Source organism: Podarcis bocagei (assembly GCF_964188305.1).
Source record: "Podarcis bocagei genome assembly, chromosome: 1".
In the NCBI taxonomy this organism is placed as follows: Eukaryota; Metazoa; Chordata; class Lepidosauria; order Squamata; family Lacertidae; genus Podarcis; species Podarcis bocagei.
This window is the reverse complement of record NC_138125.1, coordinates 37309225-37336542: the sequence shown is the minus strand read 5'-3', so window position 1 is coordinate 37336542 and position 27318 is coordinate 37309225. Positions and strand designations below refer to the sequence as shown.

Below are 27318 nucleotides of genomic sequence, written 5' to 3'. Positions count from 1 at the left end.
TGGCAGACTCTGGAGGAACCCCTAGTTTTACAGAAGTACAAAGAATCTTAAAGAAAAACCCTTGCCTTCCTGCCTCTATCACGTGAAGAGGGTTGTAATCCAACCCATTCTCCTCCTCATCCACCGCCTAAAATGTTTTGTTTTTGTCTGCTTGCTCCTACAGCAGGATTTCAGTTGGCCTGCTCATACCATAGTTGATAGCTGCATGTGAAGCTTCAGAAAGAAGTGAGACAAGACACTGCCATGTCAGGCTGTTGTTACTCTTCTGCCTTAACCCCCACAAAAATATTATGCCACAGACTATTATGGCATTTTTTTCTGGACGTTCGGCTGTCATAGCTACATGAAAAAACAATCTCTTATACGAGTTCAATTTGTTTTGAAACAGGGCAACAGTGAGCTTATTGCTGAATGCAGTCTGTTTATTTCAAGAAAAACTGGTAATAAATAATCAAACTTAACATTTCAGCAGTATATTTTTTTCAAAAAAATTGCTATCTTATGGCACGGACTGAATTCTACCTTGTTAAATTCAACTTGAATTCAACCAATGCTTTACTATGACAAAAACTGCCTGGAATCTTTTTACACTAACCTGGAGATTGAAGAATAGCCACTACTTCACTGTGCCCTCTTTCGCGAGCTTTGTCCAAAGGAGTCTTTCCATCTTCATCTCTCAAATCTGGATTGGCACCATGTCGCAAGAGAGTCTAAAAGCAAGTTATTATTACCAGAATTACTGGAATAAAAAAGCTACTCAGTATGTCAATGGTACAATTTAGGTTCCTCTGACTATGTACAGAACAGATTAATGACTTCCTCCCTCCCTCTCCTAAAGGGCACCATCCCTTACTTACTATTTGAATCAAATCACAGTATGTTGTGATATCTAAACCAGCTGGATACAGTTTGAATTATTGCTCCAAACCAGAATTGATTCTAGTTTGGAGTAAGCACTCCTACTAATTTGCTGGTTCAGACATCATAGCAAACTGTTTTTTGTTTAAAAAACTAAGGAATGCTTTACAGTAGGGAGGAGGACATATACACTACTCTTGCTCAAAATAATCCAGATCATTGAGGGTTGTCTGAAGGCAGCTATTGAGATGGTGAGATATGTTACATCATGTTTTTGTGAAGAGTTTTGCACAACTTTCATTTTTGCCAAGGGCACAAACACACACTAAATAAATGTGTTTCCAAAAAATCACATATGCCAAACATGAAGTATTAAGGGACAGGACACTTTTTAAAAAGACATACTTCAGCTGGTCTAAATGCTGATAAGGGATGGAATGATTTGTTATGATAGAAAAGATAAATATTTAAAAATCACCTTTGCTACCTGAGGTCTTCCAAAACATGCTGCATAATGTAAGGATGATGACCGTTGACCCCTATTAACATCAGCACCTCGTTCACAGAGAAATTCAACCTGTTTACAGATGAGCAACAGTTTATTTTTACTTGTACCATTTCCTTTATGCAGAAAATCAAAATAATGTTTCTTTTCCTTGTTTACCATTTCCTGAGTTCCAAAAGCAGAGGACCAGTTTAAGAGAGTTTGTCCTACATCATCCATAAAATTTGCTTCAAAAGCTAGAGGAGTGGAAAAGAAAGTGTCATTATATGTTTGCAATGATATAAATGAAAACAAAATGTTAAGTCTCAGTATTCTACCCTGCATATCAAACAAGCTAAAAATAATTTTCAACAAAAATATTATTCTTAGTGCCCATCCATCATAGAGATAAACATTAAGAAGCAAACTAGAAATTACAATGTCAAATAGAGGTCATTTGCTTACCACCTGTGTCAATAGCATCTATTAGGGCATCGGTATCTTTGCTGCGGATGCAATCTATCAGCTGCCGATGGGAACGGTCTCCAGTACTATCAAGTCTACGCAATCCTGGGATTCTGCCTGTAGATCCAGCACTAGACTTTGGCAAGGCTTTCCGTCCTTCAAACAGTAGCACCAAAAGAAGATCTACCAAACGCATGGTATCAAGTACACATCTTTCATCACCCTGCAATGCACTCTCTATAGAATCTGGAAGCTCAGATCTTAGGAGATCCTGGAAATAATTAAAAGTCTGAACAATAAAAATATACAGGACTTTAGAAAATCCAATGAGAAAGGGATTGCATCTCCATATAAAAAAGCTAAATTTTTTATTATTTATTATTATTTCAATTTACATTGCATCCTTCCTCCCAAAGGAGCTGAGGGAGGGAGTATAAGCAAAGTTCAAATGTAGCAGTAACAATTAACATTTTAAGGATTTTAGAATGTGAAATAAACGAAGGTCTACACAAATTTATTCTTATTTATGATTACAGAAAATTAAAGAAACAAAGAACATACATACAATATCTGCCAAGAAGTAAAGCTTATTTAACAAAGAAATTCTTACATGTGTTACTACTGGAGATCCTCTGCAGAGTGTTGACAACAGGCTTACAATAGTTGACACCTGGTTACTTAATTTGGAATCTGCAGTTGCAGATGGTGCTCCTGTGCTACTCCGGCCAGGTTTACAGGCTGAAGATGGTCCTGAAGCTGTGCCACCTGCTGCAGCCATTCGAGATAATAGCTCCTCAGTTAGTCCATGTTTGGCTAATGGCGCTGGATCAACTCCACGGCGTGTAAATCGGTCAGCCAACGAAGCAAAACAACGCAGTGCACCATCTGAAACCTGAAGGAACAAATCATATAATTAAAAAGATTTGAAAGACAGAAAATTTAAAGCATCAATATTGACATTTAGTAAATTATACAAGAACACTGTTTCATATCAATCCACAGCTTCTATACTTTTTTAGCTATGCATTATTTCTTTTACGACAACAGTCATTTTCTAATGCAAGTCCTAAATAGGGATTGTAGTTGGGGAAATGAGACACAGCATTACGTTACAGATATATGTGGGATGAATAATCTCTGACCCAAACAGCATCCACACAACTGTTCAAGTGCAAATCCTAGCACCTAAGAAAGAATACCACGAATCCTCATTAGAGAGTTACTGTGGTATAGTGGTAAAAAGTATCAGACTAAAACACAGGAGACCCAGGCTCAAATCTGCATTCAGCCACAAAGCTCACTGGTGACCTTTGACATCACTTTCTCTTCTACCTCCCAGGATTTATGTGAAGATAAAATGGGAAGGAGATACAATGTGCGCGATCTTAAGCTTAAATAGCAGCTAGTGCTTTTCCATAACTACAGTGGTGCCTCGCAAGATGAAAAGAATCCGTTCTGTGATTCTCTTCGTCTAGCGGTTTTTTCGTCTTGCGAAGCAAGCCCATTGACGGATTAGCGGATTAGCGCTATTAGCGGCTTTTAGCGGCTTATCGGATTAGCTGATAAGCGGCTTAGAAAAAGGGGGGGGGGAACCCGCAGGAACTCGCAAGACATTGTCGTCTTGCGAAGCAAGCCCATAGGAGATTCGTTTTGCGAAGCACCTCCAAAACGGAAAACTCTTTTGTCTAGCGAGTTTTCTGTCTTGCGAGGCATTCGTCTTACGAGGCACCACTGTACTTCCACAAAAGCTTGTGCAAGAGTTTGCATAAAAATTAGGCAGGTTCTATGGCAGTCCCAAAGGTTTCATTTGTGCAACTCTTTGACTTTTATTTCATTTTATGTGAAATTAAATTAAAGCACAAAGTGTAAACAAATCACTGTTTACTGATCACCAAAGAACATTTTTTTCCTTCCCATTTCCATAAAAAGCCAACTGCAATCCCTCTAATTCCCCATAGGAATAAAAATTAAAAGTTACATTAGAGCCAAGGATTTCATGCTACTTGAAATTAATCCTACTACCATACATCCTACAACCATACAACTGTTTACTTGCACTAGCCAGTGCTGGCAATATGCACTAAATTCTTTGTAATATTTGTTATACAGTTCTCAATTCTGGAGTAACCTATTTACAGTGCTTTTTCAATTACATATTCTAAATTGTTTACCTGATGGTCTTCATGTTTTAACAGACTGGAGAGGGATTCAACACAAATTTCTAATGAGGAATCTTGAGGTTCCATTTTTCCACAGAGTCTGGATACTACAGCCATAGCAGAATGCAACGTATCTTTATGAACCAGGTGTCCACTGTCACGAATAAATGTCAACACACAGTTCAACCCCCCTGCTTCAAACACAGCGCCTGATTCACGGGTACAGATGAGTTCCAACACCTAGAATGAAAATGGAATTACACAGACAATCATACAACAAAGCATGCATTCTTTCCAATTCAATTCTCCTAGTGCTTATTCACTTTTTATTTAAAAATATTATTGATCAAAATCATCAGTATGAATGCATTAAACCTCTCATGGTGCCAAAAAAGCTATAAACATGTAACAGATAGGGGGCTGTGTATGCTGGCCCTGCCCCTCCACCCCAACATTACCCTGTTGAACAGAAAGATCTGAAGGGAGTTTGTAAGCATGTGTGAATCCATGATCAGGAGCCCTGTGCTGACACACATACAAGCTCTTTTCAGACCTTGAAGCTCAACTTGGCAAGTGGGGGGCGGGGGGGCGGAACTGGAGCACACCGGCATGCACCTCCTACACATTTAGTTTTCTAACAACGGAACAGGGCCCCAGGTTTAAAAAGTGTTATGCATATCTAATATTAGAACACCAGAAGCAGTTTGTGTCTGGAAGATACAGAAGCCTAAGGTAACTGGATAAGACATATGAGTTTTAACGGGCTATGTCATATATGACTTTAGCAGTCTCAAGGTTCAAATATCTATGCGCCAAGCAAGATACGTTGCAGAAGATCCACAAACAGGATCTCACACAGGTTTTTAAAAATAATGTTAATAGCAATTGTGGAAATGCAATTAGATTTCCCACTTTTCAAGACAATTTGTCCACTAAGCCATCTACTTGAGACTGTTTGGGATAAGGGTATATTTTTGCAGAAGTTTTATTGTTTTGCTTAAGATATCAAAATTTAAAGCAATTCTGTCCTGGTCTTGTAAGTAGACAACTATTATAAAAACATTTTCTTATTATGGAGCTTTGTTTTCTGTGATGAAGGAAAATTAATACACCATACCTTTACACACTGCTCAGCCAAGTCTCTGCTGGTTCTGTTGTTAAGCTCAACAACTACTAAACGATTACAAAGTGCTTTGATAGCACCATCCACTCCCACAATCCGTCGAGTGCATTCCGCTGATACATCCAAATAATAAGTTATAGCACGAGCTGTTACCTCCAATACATTGTCAGGAGCACTTTCATCAAGGAATATTTTGCACAGTGCTGGCAAAAAGGTACGAGGGGGACATCTGCAAGAAGAGACAGATTACTCATCACTAACATACACATTTCCATATACATTTCTGTGATCTTCGCCATTGCAGGGAGTCTCAGGGTCCCTTCCAACTCTACAATTCTATGAAAGATTCTATGAGCCACTGTTTAGAATTAACATCTAGACAAAATAAAATGATAACAACTGTTCTGGGGTCACAGATATGGGCTTCAATACTAATTTCAGTTTCATGAACAGAACACTTGCCCACTGTCTGAGTCTCCCTCTGCAAAAAAATGTTCCTAATAGTTGGCTGACCCTCTGTAAGATACTAGTGGCACAGGAGACTACAAAATGAAAACAGAACAGTTAACAATTGGAGGGACCTTCCTGCAAGTGCATAACTGCCTTCGACTCAAACAAACAACTTTGGATCCAATCCAGTAGACATATATTCTGGTTATAAGCACACCATCTATATCCGGAATGGAAAAGGAAATCTAAACTAGTTAAAAGCCTGTCTGTGAAAATATTTTTGGGTATGTTTTTCTGAACTTACAGAGGACCTATGCTTTAATTTCAGTTACGTAGTAAACCTCCATTAAAAGTCAAAATCCAATAATTCAAGGTAACAAAACCACTACAAGCAAATGACAATAGAGACCACTCTGCACATCTGAAACATATTTTGACAGATTTCAGTTCTTTTGTCTGGATACTGTTAAATTAATGCCTTCTTATACATATGACATACTACCTTGATAAATCTTTGAGTACATTAAGGCTTGCCTTAACGAGGATAACAGTCAGTTCTCCTCCTTGCCTAGGTTGAATAATAGGTCCAAGATCGTGTGTGTGTGTGTGTGTTGGATATTGTCATGCACTAAATATTGGGGGGGGGGTGCCATAGCTGAACAGTAGAGTACATGCTTTGAATGCAGAAGGTCCATGTTCAATCCCAGCACTTTCTGGTATTTATTATGACATTGTCTGCCTCCACTTAACAAAGTTCTCTAGGTGAGTTACAATAAGTAAGTTTTTGAAAAGTTGAACTATAGTGGAAATCATAAACCCATTAAAGAGTAAAACTATACTAAAATGAATTTAAAATGAAGCACAGCCTAACAAAAATATGTAAAAGCCCTACGTGAATGGAAAGCTCTTCACTCAGTGCTTAAAATACTACAAAAATTGTACCAGACTCCCTGGAAAGGCTATTCTATAACCAGAACTAAAAGGGACTCAAATGCATTTGGCAGGGGCAGGTGGAGTAGGATCTCTCAAGATGGATCTTACATTCAGGTGGGGCTGGGCAAGAACCCTGGATAACCACTTGCTAGTCAATGTAGACAACAGCGAGCTACAAGGATGAATGGTCTGAGTCAGTATAAGGCAGTTATCCTGCATTCCTTCCTGGACTGCTAGAACACTAAATAAATTACGATTATGACACAAGAAGTGCATGTTTGTGTTATTCTGTATGTTCACTCCATAATCAGATTTGTCTACTCAATTCTGAGTTTTCATTCCACAATAATGATTGTTCACAGAAAATTGCTTTGCCTAAAGCAATAAAACCTTTTTCTTTAAAAACTCTGAACTTGGAAAAGATCAAATAAGTTAAGGAGCTAAATGCCTTTAAATTTTGTAATAAAATGGCAGCAAGATAAGTGAATCAAGTTTTTTGCACATACTCCAATTCAAATAGATACAAAATAATCACTCAAATTAAAACTGTGATAAGAAAAGAGGTATAATATTGAGAAAAAATGTGAAATTAATCAGCAATATGTTTCACTATCATCACCATTCTACCTTTCTAAAGGCTGTTTCACACAATATACCTTCCATGGAACTATTTTGTACTTCCTCTATAGGGTGGCTTCTCCGGAGTTTTGTATGTGCCCGCCCACCATTCGGAACAGCGCATACATGAGCTGCCACAAGTCGTCACCCAGAATGTTTTGAAGATGCCTGGAGATACAGTGGAACCAATTTGCCTGGAAGAGGCAGTAAGCATTAAGTGGCTTATTGCATAAAATCATGCAAAGTGGCCCTAAACCTGGATGAACCTGAAAGTTTAGAAATTCCATAAATTAAATCTTTATTCTACCTGCAGCCCTACTGAATCCCTAGAGCCTGTCCCTCTCCACATATGGCAAATCTCCATTCTGTCCATTTCCATTGCTGCCATAGGAAGAATTTAAGTACTGTAAAGTTTTGTTCAAGAAACATGAGTCTGGGTAACCTGGGTAATAACTTGTAGTGACTAGCCAACCATCTTGCTACTCTGTAACACCGCATTTGTTGCCTCAAACAGCAAAACCATTTTACTCACCGTCCACAATTCAACCTAAGTAAATACTATCTTATTCACATTTATTTTTAAATTTATTTGTTGTTGTTGTTTAGTTGTTTAGTCGTGTCCGATTCTTCATGACCCCATAGACCAGAGCACGCCAGGCACTCCTGTCTTCCACTGCCTCCCGTTCTTGCCAATTACTCCAAGCAAGCAATAGCATATTAACATTGGTAAAATAGCATTAACCTGGTGCAATCACCCCTATTGTGTGTAACTGTCTCCAGATTAAAGATTCCACCCTCCTTTTCTGTGGGTAAACATGCAAATTGCATGTTCACATATACATATAAATAGAAGCACAGACAAGCCTAGGAACACACAGAATTCAATGCCTGAGCAGGGCTGCTCACTTTAGCAAGGAATATACTTTAAAACAGAGACAAAATACACATACACATCATGAAACATATACAAGATAAATAACATTACCCCACAGAAAAAGACAAAAAAAACTAAAAAAAAATCCTGAGTTGTTATTTACCTAACAAATGAATCCAGTGTCACAATTAGTTTTAATAGAGAGGGAAATTTAAAGATTTCTGAAATTTACAAACAGAGTAGCAAATAGACAGGAAACACCATGCACCAATGTTACCCATAACCATTTTACTATGGTAATTTAATAAAGATGGTTCTGCACAATTTCAACTATAAATTCTAACTCTGTGGTTAAAACTCTGAGGGCGATATCCAACTAACAAATCCCTCTAACAGAAGTCTGTGCAAAGACTTTCCCCCTCCTCCCCAAATTGGCTTGGTGCGTGTCAAAAGAATCCCCAGAACAGTGCAGTGGGAGGGAGTCATTCTAACTAGCTGAAATGCTTATGCTGATGGAACAATTGCCATAGAGCTACAATGAATTTCTCCCACCAAGTCTATTCAAAGTATGACTAACACTGGATATTTTTATTGTTTATATTTATTTATATCCTGATGGTTTCCCGGACAGGGACCCAAGGCTGCTTACTTACAGCTAAAATAAAAAGCTAAAAACATAGGGCGGAAGCAATCATTTTAAAATTCAGTGGCAAATGCATCAAAGTATATATAGTATTTAAAACTTTCTGAAGTGTTATTGTGAAAAAAATGTGATGACTAATGATCAGGCTCCCTGAATCACAGTCACAGAAAGGTGACTTAACACTACCAACTAATATTAACAGGACAGAAGGACTGAAATGAACATCACTACCTGTAAAATGCTTTTTGAAAGTCAACAGTTTTACAAACAAATTTCTAACCTATATACCAAAGTGGTTGTCTTTAAACTAGTTAAGTCCACTAAGGACCAGAGTGCATCTCCAGTGTCCATAGCGCTAATTTTAAGTTTGTGGTTTATGGCTCTCAGTCATAGTAACATACTTTTAAATAGCAAAGATGTTCCATTTTCCTTGACTTTAGGTAAAATATGGTTCCAGAACTAATAGACATAGGGGCTCAAGAACAGGCAAGGCATTCATGCTACCATTTCCCTCCTAAAATTTGTGGTTTCTTAAGCTCTCTGGTCACAACAAAGGGTTTACTTACTCTTGGCAGATGTATTTCATTACAACTGGGAAACTTTTCTAGTTCATAATAAAAAGCAGTTTACTGCTCAGAAGAAAAACATTTAAAGCAATATTGTTCTAATAACAACTACTCTTACGAGCTCTTGAAGGAAAGAAAAAATCCTATTAATCTCAAAAACAAAAAGCACATTATTAAATCTCCACAGTTCTTTCCTTATGTATCAATAAGTAAAGGTATCTTATTTAATAATAGTTTCCAGTCATCCACAGCAAATGACACAATTTAGAGACCTTAAAAATTATTAACTTTCAGTTCAGCTTCTCAGAAGAGAATCATGTTTTAAAACATTAAGATATGGCATAAGCACTATAAAACAAACTTGTCCACTATGACCCATAATTTCTAAGGTTAGTACTAAAATCTATTTCTGCTAACAGCTGCAACATTTTATAATTGTTATTTAGTCAGGGTACAGCTGAAACCGTCTGCTAAGTTTTAAAGTTAACAGTAACTGAACCGAACACTAATCTTAAATATTTCAGAACATAAAGAATTAGAAGAACTTGAAATGAAAAACTGATCTTTTAAAAATGATCTTGCTTCTGTCACCTTTTTTGGAAACAGGCTTAATTAAAATTATCTTCCGCCCCCCAATAGATCCATATGATTACAGCAAAAGCTGTAATGCAGATGTTTTTCTTATACCCAAGGATCTGCACACATGCTAAAAGCAGCAAGCAAGCTTCCAAGAAGGAAATTAGTCCAGCTGCCTCCAGAAGAAACACGCCTTTAACAAGAGTACAAACCTGATGTTAAAACAGATAGTGCTACAGCTGCTCTTTTTTTACTTCTTTTAATGATCACTACAGGTGTCAATGGATTGCTCAAGTCTGCCTAGAAACACTAGTTAACAGATTCAAACAGCAGTATTTCAGCTTGATGTGGATGAAATTGATCAGCAGATGTAAGCCTGCATGAAATTATGAAAATAAAAATTTACTTACGTTTCAAAGCATCGATCCACATTGTCAGACATCAAAAGCAGCATACATAACTGCTCCAGAGCTATTAGTTGCATGTCTCTTTCATCTCCTTGCCCCATCTGCAGCCACTCGAGCAATGTATCTGGGTCCACATCTGCCATGATTTTAAAGAGCTGCCTTTTCTTAAATTAAAAAGTAACCCAAAAATATTTTTAAAATATGGTCAGAATAACTTGAGTGCAAAAAATCTTCCACTCTGCAAAGATCCCAGGTTCCTGTAGTCTTCGCCTAAAAAAAGAAAAAGCAATCCATCAAGAGGTGTACAGTCAAATTTTAAATTGTGCTTCCCAACTGTATCACAACATTTTATCCTGCAATTCTATACATAGATTGAACTGATTGGAATTTATTTCTGAGTATATGTGTAGAATTGTCAAGCAGATAATTACTGCAAAAAAATATGCACACTTTGGAAATAAATGTGTACCACAGTAACCTAAATCTTGCAGTCAGGATAAACTATGCACAATAGATTATATCTGATGATTTAGTATACTTTATTTTCTTTGTGCTAATCACTGAAAAAGTGCTGCACAGTGTCATCCTTTACCAACAGAATTGGTCTTGTGTTGGGATATTTCACAAGGCACTGCTAAAACAGTTTCAAGGTTATCATTGCAGCCATAACAACTAGAAACATGTTTAAAAATATCACTATATAAAAGTGTGTGTGTGCTGCCCAAAGATGAAGTAAACAGTGGTACCTCGGGTTACATACACTTCAGGTTACAGACTCCACTAACACAGAAACAGTGCTTCAGGTTAAGAACTTTGCTTCAGGATGAGAACAGAAATTGTGCTCTGGCGGCGCAGCAGCAGCAGGAGGCCCCATTAGCTAAAGTAATGCTTCAGGTTAAGAACAGTTTCAGGTTAAGTACAGACCTCCAGAACGAATTAAGTACTTAACCCGAGGTACCACTGTAATTGGAACAGTACTCAGATATTAAACATTACTCATGTTATTAAAATAATTTATCCAGGGCTGTAAAAGTGCCAAGTGCCTGATCACCCAAGGATACAGAAATAGTATTGAAACCTAAGGATTTTAGTTAGAGGAAGCCTGATGCATAAAAAATTAATAGTGGTTCCCAGTAATTTGATATGCTTTTCTGCATATCAAAACTTTTAATCTTCTTTATATCTTTTCATTCATCATGTTAGAGTTTTGCATACAACACATAGGTTGATTATGCGAAGGTGGCAGCATCAAGCCCAGTAGTTCCAAAAAGGGCAACACCAGCAAAATGTCACAATCACAATGTTCCAGTACTGCATCAGTGCTTGTATCTAATACTATGCATTCATTTGTTGATGTTGTAATTATACCTTGTAAGAAATGACTATGGTTGTAAAGGGAAAACGGAACACTAGCAGTTCAAGAACTAACATCCTCTTCCTAAATAATAATCAAGTTGTTGTTTTTTTACAACTGGAACATCTACTGAAGCATTTTTTATCTTCCTCTTAGGCTATAAGGTACTGACATAATGATCCCCTCCAAGATTCAAGTTGTGACCACATAATGATTAAAATGAATCCTAAAGAGTAAGAAGGAACTTTTTCTGCTGCCATAATATTGCTAATTATGACCAAATATTCCTTAAATATTTAAGGAAATAGTTAGTGTGATATCCAATATTACTTAGAGTAGACTCAATGCAATCAATGTACTTGTCCATAAGATACAATGAGTCTACTCTGAATATAACCAACACTGACTATTACCGTAATAAATTTTGGTTTAAAGAATTCCGATTGTTGCTGTTTTCATTCACCTTGACACAAACATCCCACTAACAGACTGCCTATTTGTAACAGAAGGGGTATGTATATCAGTGATGAGATACCAACAAATGTGGCAATTACAGGCTACACTAGGAGCACTTTTTTGGACTGCACTACCCACAGCTTCAGCCCAAGCCAATTCATATTTACTTAAAAGTTTCACTGAGCTCAGAGCTGCATCTTTCTAACAGAACATACCCTAAACTCCCAAGAAAGCTGTCCAGATCCTCCAGACCTTCTCAGTGAGCAGAGAAATGATGTCTACTGCCACTGCTATTCCACAGGCAGAAACAATCATCCACAGTGAAGGACAAAGGGAGACATTCTGTGGGTATGTCAGTCAAAACCCTGACCCACAGAATCCTATGAAATCTCACTCTCATGAAATACTCTAAGAATGGTGGCAAAACTATGCCAGCCCAGGAACTAGTGTTATTTCCACCACCACCCCTATAGCAGTCCATGGGTGGGAAATTTTTAAAAACCCAACCTCAGTAGGTAAAAGTAATAGCCACTCCTCCCACGTTATTCACTGGCAGGCAGAAAGGAGCAGTGATTAGAAAATGGTGGTATCTCCACCACATAATATCCCATTACTTTGGGACTGGATGCCTTGTTGCTAATGCCCCCTTTCTTGGGCAAGGTGCTGAAGTGGCCACCTTTAGGTGTTCTTAGAAGAATCAAATTATTTAGACCAATTTCAGTCTGGCTTCAGGTCAGGCTTTGAAACCAAAACAGGCTTGGTTAACCTGATGAATGAGCAGCTTTATGACAGAGACAGGAATATTATGACCCTGTTGGTTCTCTTGGACTTTTAATCAGTTTTTGATACCACTGACTATGGTATCTTGCTGGACCAATGCTGCAGGGTAGGGGGTTATGCTGGACCAACTCTACAGGCATGGTGTTATGGTAGCTCTGCTTCTACCTGCAGGATAAATTTCAAAGGGCTGCATTGAGTCTTTTGCTCTTCCCCATAGCAGCTGTGCTGTGGGATACCACAGGGATCCATCTTGTCCCCCAAGTTATTTAGAATCATAGAATCATAGAGTTGGAATAGACCACAAGGGCCATCGAGTCCAACCCCCTGCCAAGCAGGAAACACCATCAGAGCACTCCTGACATATGGTTGTCAAGCCTCTGCTTAAAGACCTCCAAAGTAGGAGACTCCACCACACTCCTTGGCAGCAAATTCCACTGTCGAACAGCTCTTACTGCCAGGAAGTTCTTCCTAATGTTTAGGTGGAATCTTCTTTCTTGTAGTTTGGATCCATTGCTCCGTGTCCGCTTCTCTGGAGCAGCAGAAAACAACCTTTCTCCCTCCTCTTTATGACATCCTTTTATATATTTGAACATAGCTATCATATCACCCCTTAACCTCCTCTTCTCCAGGCTAAACATGCCCAGCTCCCTTAGCCATTCCTCATAAGGCATCGTTTCCAGGCCTTTGACCATTTTGGTTGCCCTCCTCTGGACGCGTTCCAGTTTGTCAGTGTCCTTCTTGAACTGTGGTGCCCAGAACTGGACACAGTACTCCAGGTGAGGTCTGACCAGAGCAGAATACAGTGGCATTATTACTTCCCTTGATCTAGATGCTATACTCCTATTGATGCAGCCCAGAATTGCATTGGCTTTTTTAGCTGCCACGTCACACTGTTGGCTCATGTCAAGTTTGTGGTCAACCAAGACTCCTAGATCCTTTTCACATGTACTGCTCTCAAGCCAGGTGTCACCCATCTTGTATTTGTGCCTCTCATTTTTTTTGCCCAAGTGCAATACTTTACATTTCTCCCTGTTAAAGTTCATCTTGTTTGTTTTGGCCCAGTTCTCTAATCTGTCAAGGTCGTTTTGAAGTGTGATCCTGTCCTCTGGGGTGTTAGCCACCCCTCCCAGTTTGGTGTCATCTGCAAATTTGATCAGGATGCCCTTGAGTCCATCATCCAAGTCGTTGATAAAGATGTTGAATAAGACCGGGCCCAAGACAGAACCCTGTGGCACCCCACTAGTCACTCTTCTCCAGGATGAAGAGGAACCATTGATGAGCACCCTTTGGGTTCGGTCAGTCAGCCAGTTACAAATCCACTGAGTGGTAGCATAGTCAAGACCACATTTTACCAGCTTCTTTACAAGAATATCATGGGGCACCTTGTCGAATGCCTTGCTGAAATCAATTTATATCTATATGAAGCCATTTAGAGAAGTCATTAAGAGATCTGGAGTTGGGTACCTTTGGGATGGTGATGGCATGACAACCACTTCTATTACTTCTGTCATCTAAATCAGCTGAGGGTGTGCAGGCGCTGGACCACTGTAATGAACTAGATTACAGTCAATAAATTGTGACTGAATCCTGGAAAGATGAAGGTCCTTTGGGTTGTTGGTTCTCATGTTGGGGAATGAGGCAGACAGCCTGCTCTAGATAGGACTGCACTCCCTTGAAGGAGCAAGTTTGTAGTCTGGGAGTAGTCCCAGGTCCATCTTGTCACCAAAGGTCCAAATGGCAATGGTGGCCCAGAGTGCTTTTGGTCACCTTTGGCTGCCTCACCAGCTACAACTGCTCCTGGAAAGGGATAGCTTGGCCACAAAAGTGCATGCTCTGGTAACCTGGTTTACTGTTAACTATTTTGAAACTTTTTGGCATGGCCTTCCAATGCAATGGAGAAATCAGGGAATGTATTTTGAATGCTATACCTTATTGACTTGATTTACATCAAATTATATCTTTCTATATATGCACTAAGCTATGTATGCCATTCCCACTGCTTCTGGGCATTGCTTACTTATTTATATGTTCCTAAAGTTCTGTTCTTGCTGTCATTCAATTTTTTATAGTTTTTAGAGACTGATGTTAAACTTTATGTCAATGTTGCTTTAAAAAAATTATTTTAAAGTTTCTTTTTAAAAAATTAATTGGTCTCAGTGATTTGATAGGCTACTGATATGGATTACTATCTTAATGTACTGCTGATACGTTGTATTACTAGGTTTTTTAAAAATTCTGATACACATCACTCTTTCTGATGTATTAAGCCACTTTGGGTATAATTTGTTATAGAAAACCAGTATAAAAACTAATGATAAGCTGAAAACAGATGAAAAATTCTCATAATTCCCTTGTACTTCAGAAGCTAAATGCTATCTTTATTGGCATATTAAAGCTTCTTACTCTAACATACAAGTAATTACCTATTTTTGTAAACCTGAGGCTGTTCCTAGGTCAATATAACCACCACACACAAAAGCAGTTTGAAGTAAATATGCCCTTTCACACATTTGCTTTTATCCTTCAATAAATGAATTATATTACAAACATGGAAAAAGTTAACTGTACAAAGTTTCTTCAGTACTGAAGTATTAGGGAGAGGAAGACTCTCTCCAGAATTGTGCCTTTAAAAAATATATTGTTGGGCAAAGTCTGCCTGTGTGTTTGCTTGTGACGTGTTAGCAATTAATAATGTTACCTTTTAACAACATGGGGGGGAGCATTCCAGAAAAAAACCAGCCTTATGATGTAAAATACTACCCAGTTATAAACAAAGTTACATAGAAATTAGTCAAACTTACTTTCAACTTGGTCTGCATGAGAGACCAAACTAAAAACAATAGAATGATTCCTGCAGGCTGAAAAACCCCAGGTAACAACAACAACAAGAAACTTTGTCCTGTATTAAATACATATATCACAAAGGTAAATCCTTCAAAGGCTGCCTACATGCACAGGGAAAGGCACACTTAGCTTAAATAAATAAAAGTCAAACACACAGTCAGGCACACTCTCCCACAAAGTAATAAATGTGGGGGAAGGGGCCAAACTTTTGTTGCAAAGCACATGCTTTCCACACAGAAGGGTTCAGTCCACAGTATATCCAGCTAAAAGGATCTTAGGTAACAGGGCTGGAAGTTACCCAAGACTTTGGAGAACCGCTGCCGGTCAGAGTAGATAACTACTGGGCTACACAGACCGACAGCCTGACCATGAGGTACCTTCACACGTTCGTGATATAATTATTTGCCGACCTTCTACGACGAGACTGAATAACGCCAACGCCAGACAATACAGCCAGGGATGTTACACTGACTTTTACAGATCCGGCTTGCAATCCAACCCCACCCGCAATTCTCCGAGAGTAAGCCCCGCTGAGCTCAATAGCATTCCCTCCCGAGTAGACACGGTTAGCATTACAGCCCCTAGTCACAAAGGAGAACCCAAAACAACGTAAGGCCACAAGCTCAGGCACCGAGAGGAAGCCGATCACTTCCCCTCCACAGGGCCCGCAGCCCAGGGCTCAGGCGAGCCCCGAGGAAGAAGCACCTGCTCGCCTCGCCTCCCACTAGGCCCACAGGCCCCAACCAGATCTCTTCGCGGCAGCCCGGACAGGCGACCCCGCTCGCTACCCTCCCGCCCCCAAACCCTCCGTTTCCCCAGGCCTACCAAGCCCCGCCGCGCCTGGACTCGGCGTGGCCTCTCTCCAGCCTCCCCGCTCCAGCCGCCTTCCCCACACGGACCCCGAAGCCCAGCCCGACCCGCTAGCGGCGGAGCCGTCCCGGAACCGCCTGCCTCGGAGCCCCAAGCTCTCCCCGCCTCCTCTTCTTACCCGGGCCGGGCCGCGGCGCTCGCGTTGTCTGGCAGCCGCAGGCCTCGCAGGGTGACCCGGTCAGGCGGCTTAGGAAAGGCCGCCGCGAGGCCCCGCCGCGCTCTTGTTTCCTCCTCCCCGCTGCCCGAGTGAGTGACTCGCTCGCTCTCCACGGCGCCGCAGACTTTCTCCTCAGACGCCGCTGTGGCCGCCTCAGCTTCCCGGCGTCCTTCGCTCACCTCCCTCAGTCCATCGCCAGGCAGCGACGCACCCCGTCCATCTTGATCCTCCCGGCACAAGAGCGGGAGGGGGAGGGTGACGGGGAAGCGAGCGCCACAGACACGAGAGGGGGAGGAGGAGGAAGGGGAGGGGGAGGGGGAGGAGCCCGTCAGCCTCGGAGTCACGCTCGGGCAGAATCCGGGAGATACCGAGGGCCGGCAGAGGGGGCGCTGCGGAGGCCAAGCTCGCGCCGGCGTTTCCAACGCTGTTTTCTTACCCGCCGCTGGTTACTTCTCGGACTGGTTTTCCCTCAGCTTCCTCGCCTCTCCGCAACGTTGGGGAAGCGTCGGGATGGGTTGAATTGGAAGCAGCAGCAGCAGCAGCAACAACAACAGGAAGCGCCCTATCGCGTTCCTCAGGGCGCAATGGCGAACTTTTATTCTCCTCGCTCCCTCGTTAAAAACGAGGAAGAAGCGACCTCCCCTCATATCATATACTACACATGTCTCCCCCCCCCCCTCGGCCCAGTTTCTCCTGTCCAAAGAGGAGCGAACTTGAGTCGCAGCAGCAGGCGAACGAGGGACTGGACGAGAGGAACAGAAATCAAAACCTTTCTTCTTCCCACGAGTCGCCATTACCTTGCGGGATCCGCCGCCCACTGGCTCCTGTGGCTTTAAAGCGGGATGTGAGGGGGCGATTCTATTAACGACAACCAAGTTTCTTGGGTGAGCGGAGGGTCCTCCTAGCTGTAGCTCGGACAACGGGGTGGCTCCCCTCAGGCCCAACAAGCCTGGGGAATGGGCAGGGATTATAAGAACTGCAGGTCCACCTACAAGGGCCGGGGAGGGGGCCTTCAGAAGGGAAATGCGGTTGCCTTCATTATGTTTTTTTACCAAAAAAAAAAAAATTAAAATATTATTATTTATACTCCGTCCATCTGGAGCAGTGAGTGCACCTGGCGAGTTGGGTCAGCAGGTTGTTCTCCAACTGCATACACTGCACAGACACTGTCTATTTAAAGCACATCGCCCACCACCAAAGACTTGTGGGAACTGTTAAGGGTGCTGGGAATTGTCACTCTAGGAGGGTGAACGACAATCTCCAGGGTTATTTGTAGGAAAAGGAAAAGTGATTTAAATGTATTGGGGGGTGTACACAGCCTAAGTCAGAGATAGGGTGACCCTCCAGATGCTGTTGGGCTCTAAACTCCTATCAGCCCCATCCAAAGATGCTGGAAGTTGGGAGTCCAACAATTATCCTTAGTCAAGGTGGTCCTGTAGTGTTTTCTCCACTTGAAGAGCCAATCTATGTGAGCATGTGGGCAGCAAAGACATCACATTAGAAGGGCAATATAAGGAGTGCTAATTTTACCGCCCAGCATTTAATAATATTTCCTATATTCCTTCTCCCAATGTGCTCAGGATTCAACTCTCCCCACCACAATCCTACAAAACAATTTATACCAAGGGACAATGAGCGGCCAAGTGAGTTTAATTAATTTATTTTATGTTATTTAATTTAATTAATGGTTGAGCAGCCATTTGAGTCTATGTGTCTCCAGTCTAAGCCTTATCTGTCTGATGCTACACTGGGGGGGTTGAGGTGGGTGACACCTCCAGTGTTTCGGACCACAAATGAAGTATTTCTCAGGGACACCTACATTTCTGACTAGCTCACGTGATTCTACATAATATTAAGTAATTGAGTGTAAGTTCAGTTATATACAAAGTATATGTAAATATTAACTAAAAAAAAAACACAAACAAACAAGGACAGGGCTCTTGCACCTTGAATGTAAGAGGGGAATTTTAGCAGGTGTAGCTTGTCATACAATTATCTCTTCAGTACAACAATTAAAGGTGCAGGAGTCCTGCCCTCTTTTGCATCAGCCCTTCCCAACCAATGTACAGTGGTACCTCGGGTTAAGAACTTAATTCATTCTGGAGGTCCATTCTTAACCTGAAACTGTTCTTAACCTGAGGTACCACTTTAGCAAATGGGGCCTCCCGTTGCTGCCGCGCCGCCATCGTGCAATTTCTGTTTCATCCTGAAGCAAAGTTGTGTTGGATGAGTTTCAGTTGGTAAGGCTCAAGGTATTATTTCTGGCCCGAGGTACCAATGTATGCCAAAGGCACAAACAAAAGGGAGGAAGAAGCTGTCCTAATTAGGTATTTTTTTAAAAAAGGCCTTTGGAGCTTGCTGCATCACTCCAAAAATGGGAAATGGAAATGGCACTCTTTATGAAGTAATGTAGTAAACATATGGCCAAACCGTTAATTTACAAGGTATGTATATTTCTCAAGCAGTTCCAGGGGAGCTCCCAAGCAGTTCAAAAATTTTAGTTAAAATGAACAATTCTCCAGTGAGTACATGTGGTAGTTATGGTCCTTCTCTCTTTAGCATAAAGGTTGATGGAAGCAGAGAATCCATATGTGTATGACTGCAGTCAGTGGCAGAGCTTCATGCTCCGGCACTGGGGGGGGGGGCGAAGAGCAGGCAGGGGGCGGGGCTGGTGTGCATCATGGGGGTGGGGCATGCTGCCTGCAGGGGCGGGGCGCCCAGTGGGGGCAGCCAGGATGGCACTCTACTGGGATCGCGCTGCCAGGGACGGTGCGCTCCCCCCCACTCCTCTTCCTCTGCCAGTGACTGCAGTTCCACAGGGCAGGGTTAACTCATTGGTAAGGATTTCAGAGGCGAGGACCTAACCATTTCAGCCTCGTGGACTCATGGGCAAATTGGAATGTAAATCTCAGCATTAGTCTATGTCATTTACACACCAGCAGAGCCATGGGGACAATGCAACTACACTATGTAGAAGGCAAAACAAAATAAAAATAAAAAATATGTAGAAGGCAGTTCTCTGACCACCTCATTTCTTTGTATTTTTTATTATTATTATTATTATTATTATTATTATTATTATTATTATTATTATTATTTGAATTTATATACCGCCCTATAACCAGAGGTCTCAGGGCGGTTCACAGAAGAAAATCAAAATATAAAACCACAAAATATATAATCAAAATAAAAACAGCAACCCAATAACCCCCCACCACCAAAATAACCCTCATATTTTAAAAGGGCATAGGATGCCAATCAAAACAACCAAAGGCCTGGTTAAAAAGGAATGTTTTTTGCAGTAATCTAACCTTGAGGTTACCAGAGAACAGACAACAGTAGGCTATCCCTGTCCAGATAGAGGCGTAGCTGGGCCACCAGTCAAAGCTTGATGGAAGGCACTCCTGGCCACTGAGGTCACCTGAGCCTCGAGCAACAGCAAAGGATCCAGGAGTATCCCGAATCTATGAATCTGCTCCTTCAGAGGAAGTGTAACACCATCAAGAGCAGGCAATCTCCCACCTATCTGGTCTAGGGAACCACCCACTAACAGTGCCTCAGTCTGATCTGGATTGAGTTTCAGTTTGTTGGCTCTCCTCCAGTCCATTACCAAGGCAAGACACTGGTCCAGCACTTTCACTGCATCGCCTGCAGATGTAAAGGAGAAATAGAGCTGAGGGCCATCAGCATACTGCTGACAACGTACTCCAAACCTCCTAGCAGTTTCATGTAGATGTTAAACAACGTGGGGTATAGGATTGAGCCCTGTGGAACCTTCAATGTGGGGTTCCATTCCCCACAAGGAACACCATTGCATTCCCCAAGTAACACCCTTGGGGAACGGCCATCCAAGTAGGACTGGAAACACCGCAAAGCGGTGCCACCCACCCATAGTTCAGACAGTTGCTCGAGAAGGATACCATGGTCAAAGGTATTGAAAGCTGCTGAGAGGTCGAGAAGAATTAACAGGGACACATTTCCCTTGTCTCTCTCTCTCTACCGAGGTCATCATACAGGGTGACCAAAGCAGTTTCTGGGCCTTATCCCCAATTGAAATTGATCCAGAAAATCAGTTTCTTCCCAAAGTACCTAGAACTGGTCTGCAACCACTTGCTCCAAAACTTTGCTTAGGAAAGGGAGATTAGCAATTGGCCAGTAGTTGGTTAGGTTTTCCGAATCCAGGGAAGGTTTCTTAAGGAGTGGTTTTACCACTGTCTCCTTCAAACAGGCAGGGACCACCCCCTCGTAAAGAGGCATTGATCACCTCCCTGGCCCAGCCACCTGTTCCCTCCCTGCTGATTTTTATCAGCCAAGAGGGGCAAGGGTCTAGAATGCAAGTGGTCACCCTGACTGATCTGAGGACCTTGTCCACATCCTTGAGCCTTACCAACTGAAACTCATCCAACCCAACATGACTAGACTCTGCTCTGGACACCCCATGATATTCATCTGCTATAACAACAGGTATTGGTAGAGGCAGGCAATTTTATCCTCAAAATGCTTTGCAAACAAGTCACAGTGAGGTACCATTGGTTCTATCACCTCCTTTGGGCCAGCCTGTAAAAGGCCTCGTACAACCCAGAAAAGCTCTGCCGGACTACATAATGATTCAATCGAGGCACTAAAGTAAGCCTTCTTTGCTTCCTTCACTGCCACTAGGTAGGCTCAGGGGTTATCATGTCAATAGCCTGAGCCATTCGGTTGTAAAGACATTACAGCTTTGACATTACGACATGCCTATGTGTGTGGGTTTTGTTTTTTCTTTAGTATTTTAAGATACTCCCAGGAAGCAACCATATGCCATAATGTGTAGTCCCTTCCTAGGATATTGTATGGGGGAAATATGTGCCTCTGGAGAGTACAGTTGCAGTACAGTGCAAAGAAGCCAGTCCAAGGACTAGCTCATAAGTACCTGGTTTTTAATTTGTTTGTTTTTTAGTAGAACTGTTCAGTGTTCACTCTTTTATTTAAAAGTTTGCACATGAACAGAGTGTCCTGGACTCATTTTTGCATGTAGGAGAAACTGACACAGGACAGAAATAGGCTGTTTCATTCATTCCTACACATGAGGCAACCACAGCCTTGAGACAAACAGCTTTCTGCAGATAGACCCACCATGTGAGACATATTTTAACAAGGACTATATACATAAATTGTTGTTTGTTTTCACTATTGGTGAATGTATACACACCATCATTTTTAATATTTCAGAGAATTTCCCTTAGCATTAAAGAGAATGGGCAAACCTTGTTCATATATGGTTGGGTACATTGGATCCCCTCAACTGGGGTTAATGTGTTTAGGAATGGGGGTAAACAGGTTGGAGGTTAGTTAACATTCTTAATTGTGTTTGATTAAATTTGCATAAAATAGAGCACCCTTTAAATTTTTTTCTTGGTGTTTATTGTGAACTGCCTTAGGAAGGCCTTTGATCACGACATGCATTATGAAAAAAACCCTAACTAATCAGTAAACATTGTGTTACGACCTTCAAAGCTGCAGTTCTGAACATGCATTATATGAAATATAGTTTCTGTTAAATTAAATCTGCTGATCATGTTCTAGGAGATAAATTGAACTGTCATTCTAGTGTTAGGATTTAGCTCATTATTTTTAAAACCTGTAATCTATGGTTCTGAGATCCATCATTAAGTAGGAACCATCTACTCAGAACATTCTGTATATAATTACTCTCTGTGATTTTCTGTGAAAAAAGGCCACATTCAGGCACACTGGGTCATCACAGTGGCTCTTTTTGTAGAGTTGCATGACATTTTTAGTGAGGCTATTAGTCACAAAAGAAGTTAATAATATAATTAACGTAGGATTATAGTTTATTTAAATAGTGGTGACTATGTGGCAGATCCTTCCTGTAGTCACCAGGAAAATGGAAGTATGCAGAGAACCTGAAGACAATGGCAGTTCTTCCACCTCACACAGGACCAGGCAGTCACATGTCACTGTCCTAGGCAGACATCATTTAGGAAATCTTTAGTTACTCTGACTGACATGTGATGTGTCAATATCATTATAAGTGTAAAAGAATGCTGATCTTTAACAACAAGAAGTTATATTTTAATTACCACTGAATGGAAATTGGGAAGATATGTGGATTGTAAAATATTGTATAAAATGTGAAGTATGTCAGACAAAGCCGAGATTAGGGATGGCAGAGGAAATTAGTTCACTTTGCATTTTATTTTGAACCTACCACATTCATGCTTCTGAAAACAATATGAGAACTGAAACACAGTTATCAGAAATTTGTACTTCTCCAAATGTTGTGATGCCACGTACACACACAAAAGGGTATATTGGTGAAAATCATGTGCAAAATACACTCCATTAAATATTTTGCAAAAATCCCACATACTAGACAACATACAAAAATGTGTATATTAGGAGATATGAACACAAAGATGCATCTGATTGTTCATGTGGACTTCTTTAAAACAACAACAACAATAACACGTATGTATCTTTTCCACAAACAGGAGCGCAAACAAGATTGGAACAATTGAAAAGAGAGATAGACTGAAATTGACATTGCTGTGTGGAGTGTTCTGTTTAGTATTCCAGTCAGTTATGCCATCCTCCAGGATAGTCCATTCCATTCCCACCCAGTTTCCATCACCTGCCCTGCCCACATCATTGGTCAGCATTCCATGGCTACAGAGCACAAGCACATTCAGTCTCCATTCAGCTATTCTGGGTTTTCTTTAATGATCAGGGTGGGGGAAGCTGATTGTAATGCCATCAGCTCCTGTTTCAGGTTCCAGGACAGAACACCAGTAAATATTAACTTAACTTTAAATACTAAATCTGGTAAGACACAAACCTGACTACCTAAACCTAACACAAAGGATTGATAGTGTTCCCGTGGATGGAGACTAGTTTATGAGCTGGGTGGACTGGTGAAACATGGAGATGGGAGTAGTAAATTGATGGTTTGAGGGGAATTTGTGAGGGTAAGCCCGATGGAACATTTGTCCTTAAGGGCTTCTAAACCAAAATAAATTTCAGGCAGTAGGCAGTAGGTTACCAGGGCCTATAGATAGGCGTGAGCCTTGTGGAAAACATTTTGATCCCACTGTTGGGGATAGAGCTGGAGATAAGTGATTATCAGAAAAATATTTTAGTTTAAATCTTATTTATTGATGCATAAATAAAATGGGGCAAAACCTACCTGGGATAGAAAACATCAGCATTTATTCCAAATAGTCTACAGTGAAGCAATTAAAAGGCACTGTGGAGTTGATGCTTTTTACCATGTCACTTTTGACTGTCAATCTGCCATTATTCAAAAGATATACAGTTGTTTTAATAAGTAAAACAAATGGGGATAAATTATTAAAATGGCATTAACAATACAAAATATTTTTATTTTAATCCTTTGGATTTTTGTTTTATTTATGTGCCCCAAAATATCACAAAACAGTTCCTGCCTCACACACTTTCCCAATTAAATTTGTGCCATTTTTAAATTTTAACATAAACATTTTCATTAGTCATATTTCAAAACACTGCATGACTGATGCTTCTGTGTATCAAACCATTCCAGGATTCAGAAATCTGAGCATGGTAGAGGTACCCTAAATGACCCCATAGATCTTAGCAACATGGCTTGGAATGACACAGTTTTCCAAGTGTAAGAAGAACAAAACACATTTATTATACTTGTGATCAAATGCTTAGCAATGTTGTTTTTCTGTACTTCTGCTTTATTCATACCTAGCACAGAATGCAGAACATTAACCTTTTCCATCTTATCCTTAAATTAATCACCATATAATTTATTTTCTTAAAGAAACAAATGTTTCAATCTGTTGTGCTTTTTCACAGAAAAAAAAATCATTTCCTGTTTCAGATTATTCTTGTTACAGTCAAAAGGATTAGCTACTTACTTGATACGTCCACTGAAAGGGTTACACAGTATACCGGTAATGTCTTATTCAGTCCAGATGGCTTTTCAGACATCTTCTTGAAAAAGACTTTTATCCAGAAAAGCAAATCCTGCTTTAAATCTTTTTCATTTAAAAAAGGGGGTTGGGTGAAACTTCATATTAAGATCCCAGCAGTTCTCTTTCAGTTTGACTCTTGTACAATCCTAGAACATCTCTGAACATAGGATCAACTTTGTGGCTTTTCCATCGTGTCACTGTCTGTAATCTTGGATCCCGGTAATCACAAGTGCAACTACGTCAGCTGTAAAGCACACTGTTTACCATTCACCAGCTTGTGCAATGTGCTGCAATGAGAAGTGTGTTAAAGGTTGACTATTACATTCTTCAAATGTTTTGATTAGTCATGTTGCTGTGGTTTCTGCCTGAGGACTGTATGCAATGTAAGTTTTGAAAGTGCACTGTATTTGAAAACATCAGTCTAGTCTTTATACAGCCATTTCTGCTCAATTTCCACTTTCAGACATAACTAACAGCATCTTTCAGACAGGATCTTTTTCTGCTTAAAAAAGAATCTATAATTGAGCAAACATTCTATAGATGTAGCCTCCTCAAGCTTGTGAGTCCAGCAGACAGGAAGTGAACTCCCTGCTTAAACTTCCTGCTTGTGCCGGGCTAAGAGCTGAAGTGACGAGGAAGGCGTCAACTTTGATTCCAGCCAATCAGGAATTGCAAGACATACAATCATTCTGTGAATGCAGAACCACACTTATTCTAGGATGAGTAACAATTTTTCTGTAGTACAGCTTGGCTTGCCTAACCACAATAGCTGTGCATGCCCTGTGGAACTTTTGACTTGGGGTTTCTGACAATTTCAAAAACAGTTTGCAAAGTGGTATTTAGCTGTAGTTCGGTGAAGGGGGATGAGTCAGTCCCTGTACTTGGGAACAGAGAGCTGGTCAAAGGGAGAACAGAAACTCCTTGTTAGAACAACACCACTTTCTCCCAGTCAGTGTTTCCAAGCAAGATTCAAAGAACTGGTTATCATGCCCTACAAAGCCTTACTGTATATGACTTTGTTTCAGTTTGTGGGACATTAGCAGCCAAACCTAACAAATGCATATTATTGCTAGTTAACATGAGAAGGGGCCTAGTCCACAGAGCTATATTGCTAATAGGCAGATACTCAGACCATTGAAGTACAATTGGTAGGGAGGGCTCTATATGATGTCATTTCCCCTCCTCTCCTAGAGAGGAAGAAACATTTGGAATTATTATTTCTCTCTCTCTTCCTTTGATTGGCAATGGTACAGACATGCTTCCGCTTGCTCCAGCTTTAGGCACATTCCTGAAGCTGGTTATACACTCTCTCGCTCTTGCTCTTTGTGTGTGTCTGTATTTGCTGCTACCTTTGTTGTAAGCCAATTCATGATTATCATCCGAGCAAATGTCCGTTCATTTATTTAAGGAATTGCTTCTTATAAGAGCAATTATGTGTGACTGGCATTTACTCTGGCCTTAAGTCTTTTAGGACAATCTGATATATATGTGGAATTTCTCAAAAGCACAATTTGATGAACATTGTGTTCTCATTATATTGAGGACACTGATAATTAATTGCCAACCAGGCTGTGTAGGATCACAACACTGAAGGCTTTCTGAAAATATCTTGGAGACTTCTGTTTTTTTGCAGGCTATATCTCAAAGGAAGACTTAGTTTCCAAGTCTGTTTTATTTTGTTGGTGTTGGCTATAGCAATCTGAGTGTCTACTTGTTTTATTATTTGTTGGTTTCTAGCATTCACTTATCAGTATTTTCTTTTGTTTTTTTCTGTGTTTTATTGGAAAGTTTTGTGTGTTATGTGCTTATTTTTAGCTTAAATGTTCACTAACTTAGGGAAAACATTCTGAAAATCAGGATACACATTTATTAATAAAAAATTATTAAGGTTTCAAACAGCATTTCAATAAATGCTAAAAACAAGATTTTGGGATACAAAGCCTTTTCCAGTCTCTTATTCTTATCATCACCAATCTGTTGATTTCTAGGAAGTCTGCACTGTGAACATTGTGAAAACATACTGTATGAGAACATACTGTACATATGTTAATCTGTCCTGCTCTTTCTTCTGTCACTGAATTAAGGCCCTTCACATGGTCACTGTTTTCAAAGCTGCTCTCTGTAAGGGTCAACCTAGATATGACTTGTATTGCATGGATGCACTTAACATGCAAGGTTTTTGTTGCTGTAGTATAAATAGCAACCTCTTGAGTGCAGGGTTGGGCAAGTGAAGTTTATTCCTGCCTCTTTATTCGTGCCACAGCCTGATCAAAGCCGCCTCTCTGCACCTGCTGTTTGCTATTCCCTTCTGCTGTACTGTGCAAGAATCATTATGCAGCACATTGAACAAACAAAAGTAGTGAATATCAGAAAGAAAGCTCCCACCACAGATAGCAACAAGAAAGGAAATTCCGAATAAACATCAGGAATAACTTTTTGACAGTAAGAGCTGTTTGACAGTGGAACAGTCTCCTTCGGGAGGTTGTGGACTCTCCTCCTTTGGTGGTTTTTAAGCAGAGGTTGGATGGCCATCTGTCTTGGATAGCTGAGGTTCCTACATTGCAGGGGGTTGAACTAGATGACCCTTGGGGTCCCTTCCACCTCTACAATGCTACGTTTCTATGATCCTACTATGATTTCACAGTTCTTTAAACAATTGAAAAATTAATGCAGCAAGGAAAGGAAAGCAATTCAACATTAATAAATCTGATTATAATAAAATATAGCTATTGAACATAGA

General features: G+C 40.6%; 1 protein-coding gene and 1 long non-coding RNA gene across 12 annotated transcripts in view; one reads left to right on the top strand and one right to left on the bottom strand.

Moving 5' to 3' along the window:
* Positions 1-25085, bottom strand: part of HECTD1 (HECT domain E3 ubiquitin protein ligase 1) — a 64409-nt gene extending 39324 nt beyond the window's left edge. For 3 of the 11 annotated variants that reach the window (XM_081207389.1, XM_081207399.1, XM_081207392.1), the window contains exons 1-9: positions 24522-25082; positions 10160-10426; positions 5084-5318; positions 3979-4206; positions 2418-2699; positions 1808-2096; positions 1523-1599; positions 1337-1435; positions 596-710 (exon numbers count right to left, since the gene is read on the bottom strand). In XM_081207389.1, the coding sequence (XP_081063515.1) occupies positions 596-710; positions 1337-1435; positions 1523-1599; positions 1808-2096; positions 2418-2699; positions 3979-4206; positions 5084-5318; positions 10160-10299 (1465 nt within the window). In that variant the 5' untranslated portion in view covers positions 10300-10426; positions 24522-25082. Of the gene's footprint in view, positions 1-595; positions 711-1336; positions 1436-1522; positions 1600-1807; positions 2097-2417; positions 2700-3978; positions 4207-5083; positions 5319-10159; positions 10427-24521 lie in introns of all 11 variants that reach the window. The other 8 variants (XM_081207395.1, XM_081207391.1, XM_081207393.1 and 5 more) reach the window with 8 other exon arrangements.
* LOC308596102 overlaps positions 16975-27318 on the top strand; it is a 33360-nt gene continuing 23016 nt past the window's right edge. The window contains exons 1-2 of the long non-coding RNA XR_014012317.1: positions 16975-17501; positions 18198-18260. This is a non-coding gene — a long non-coding RNA (uncharacterized lncRNA). The remainder of the gene's footprint in view (positions 17502-18197; positions 18261-27318) is intronic.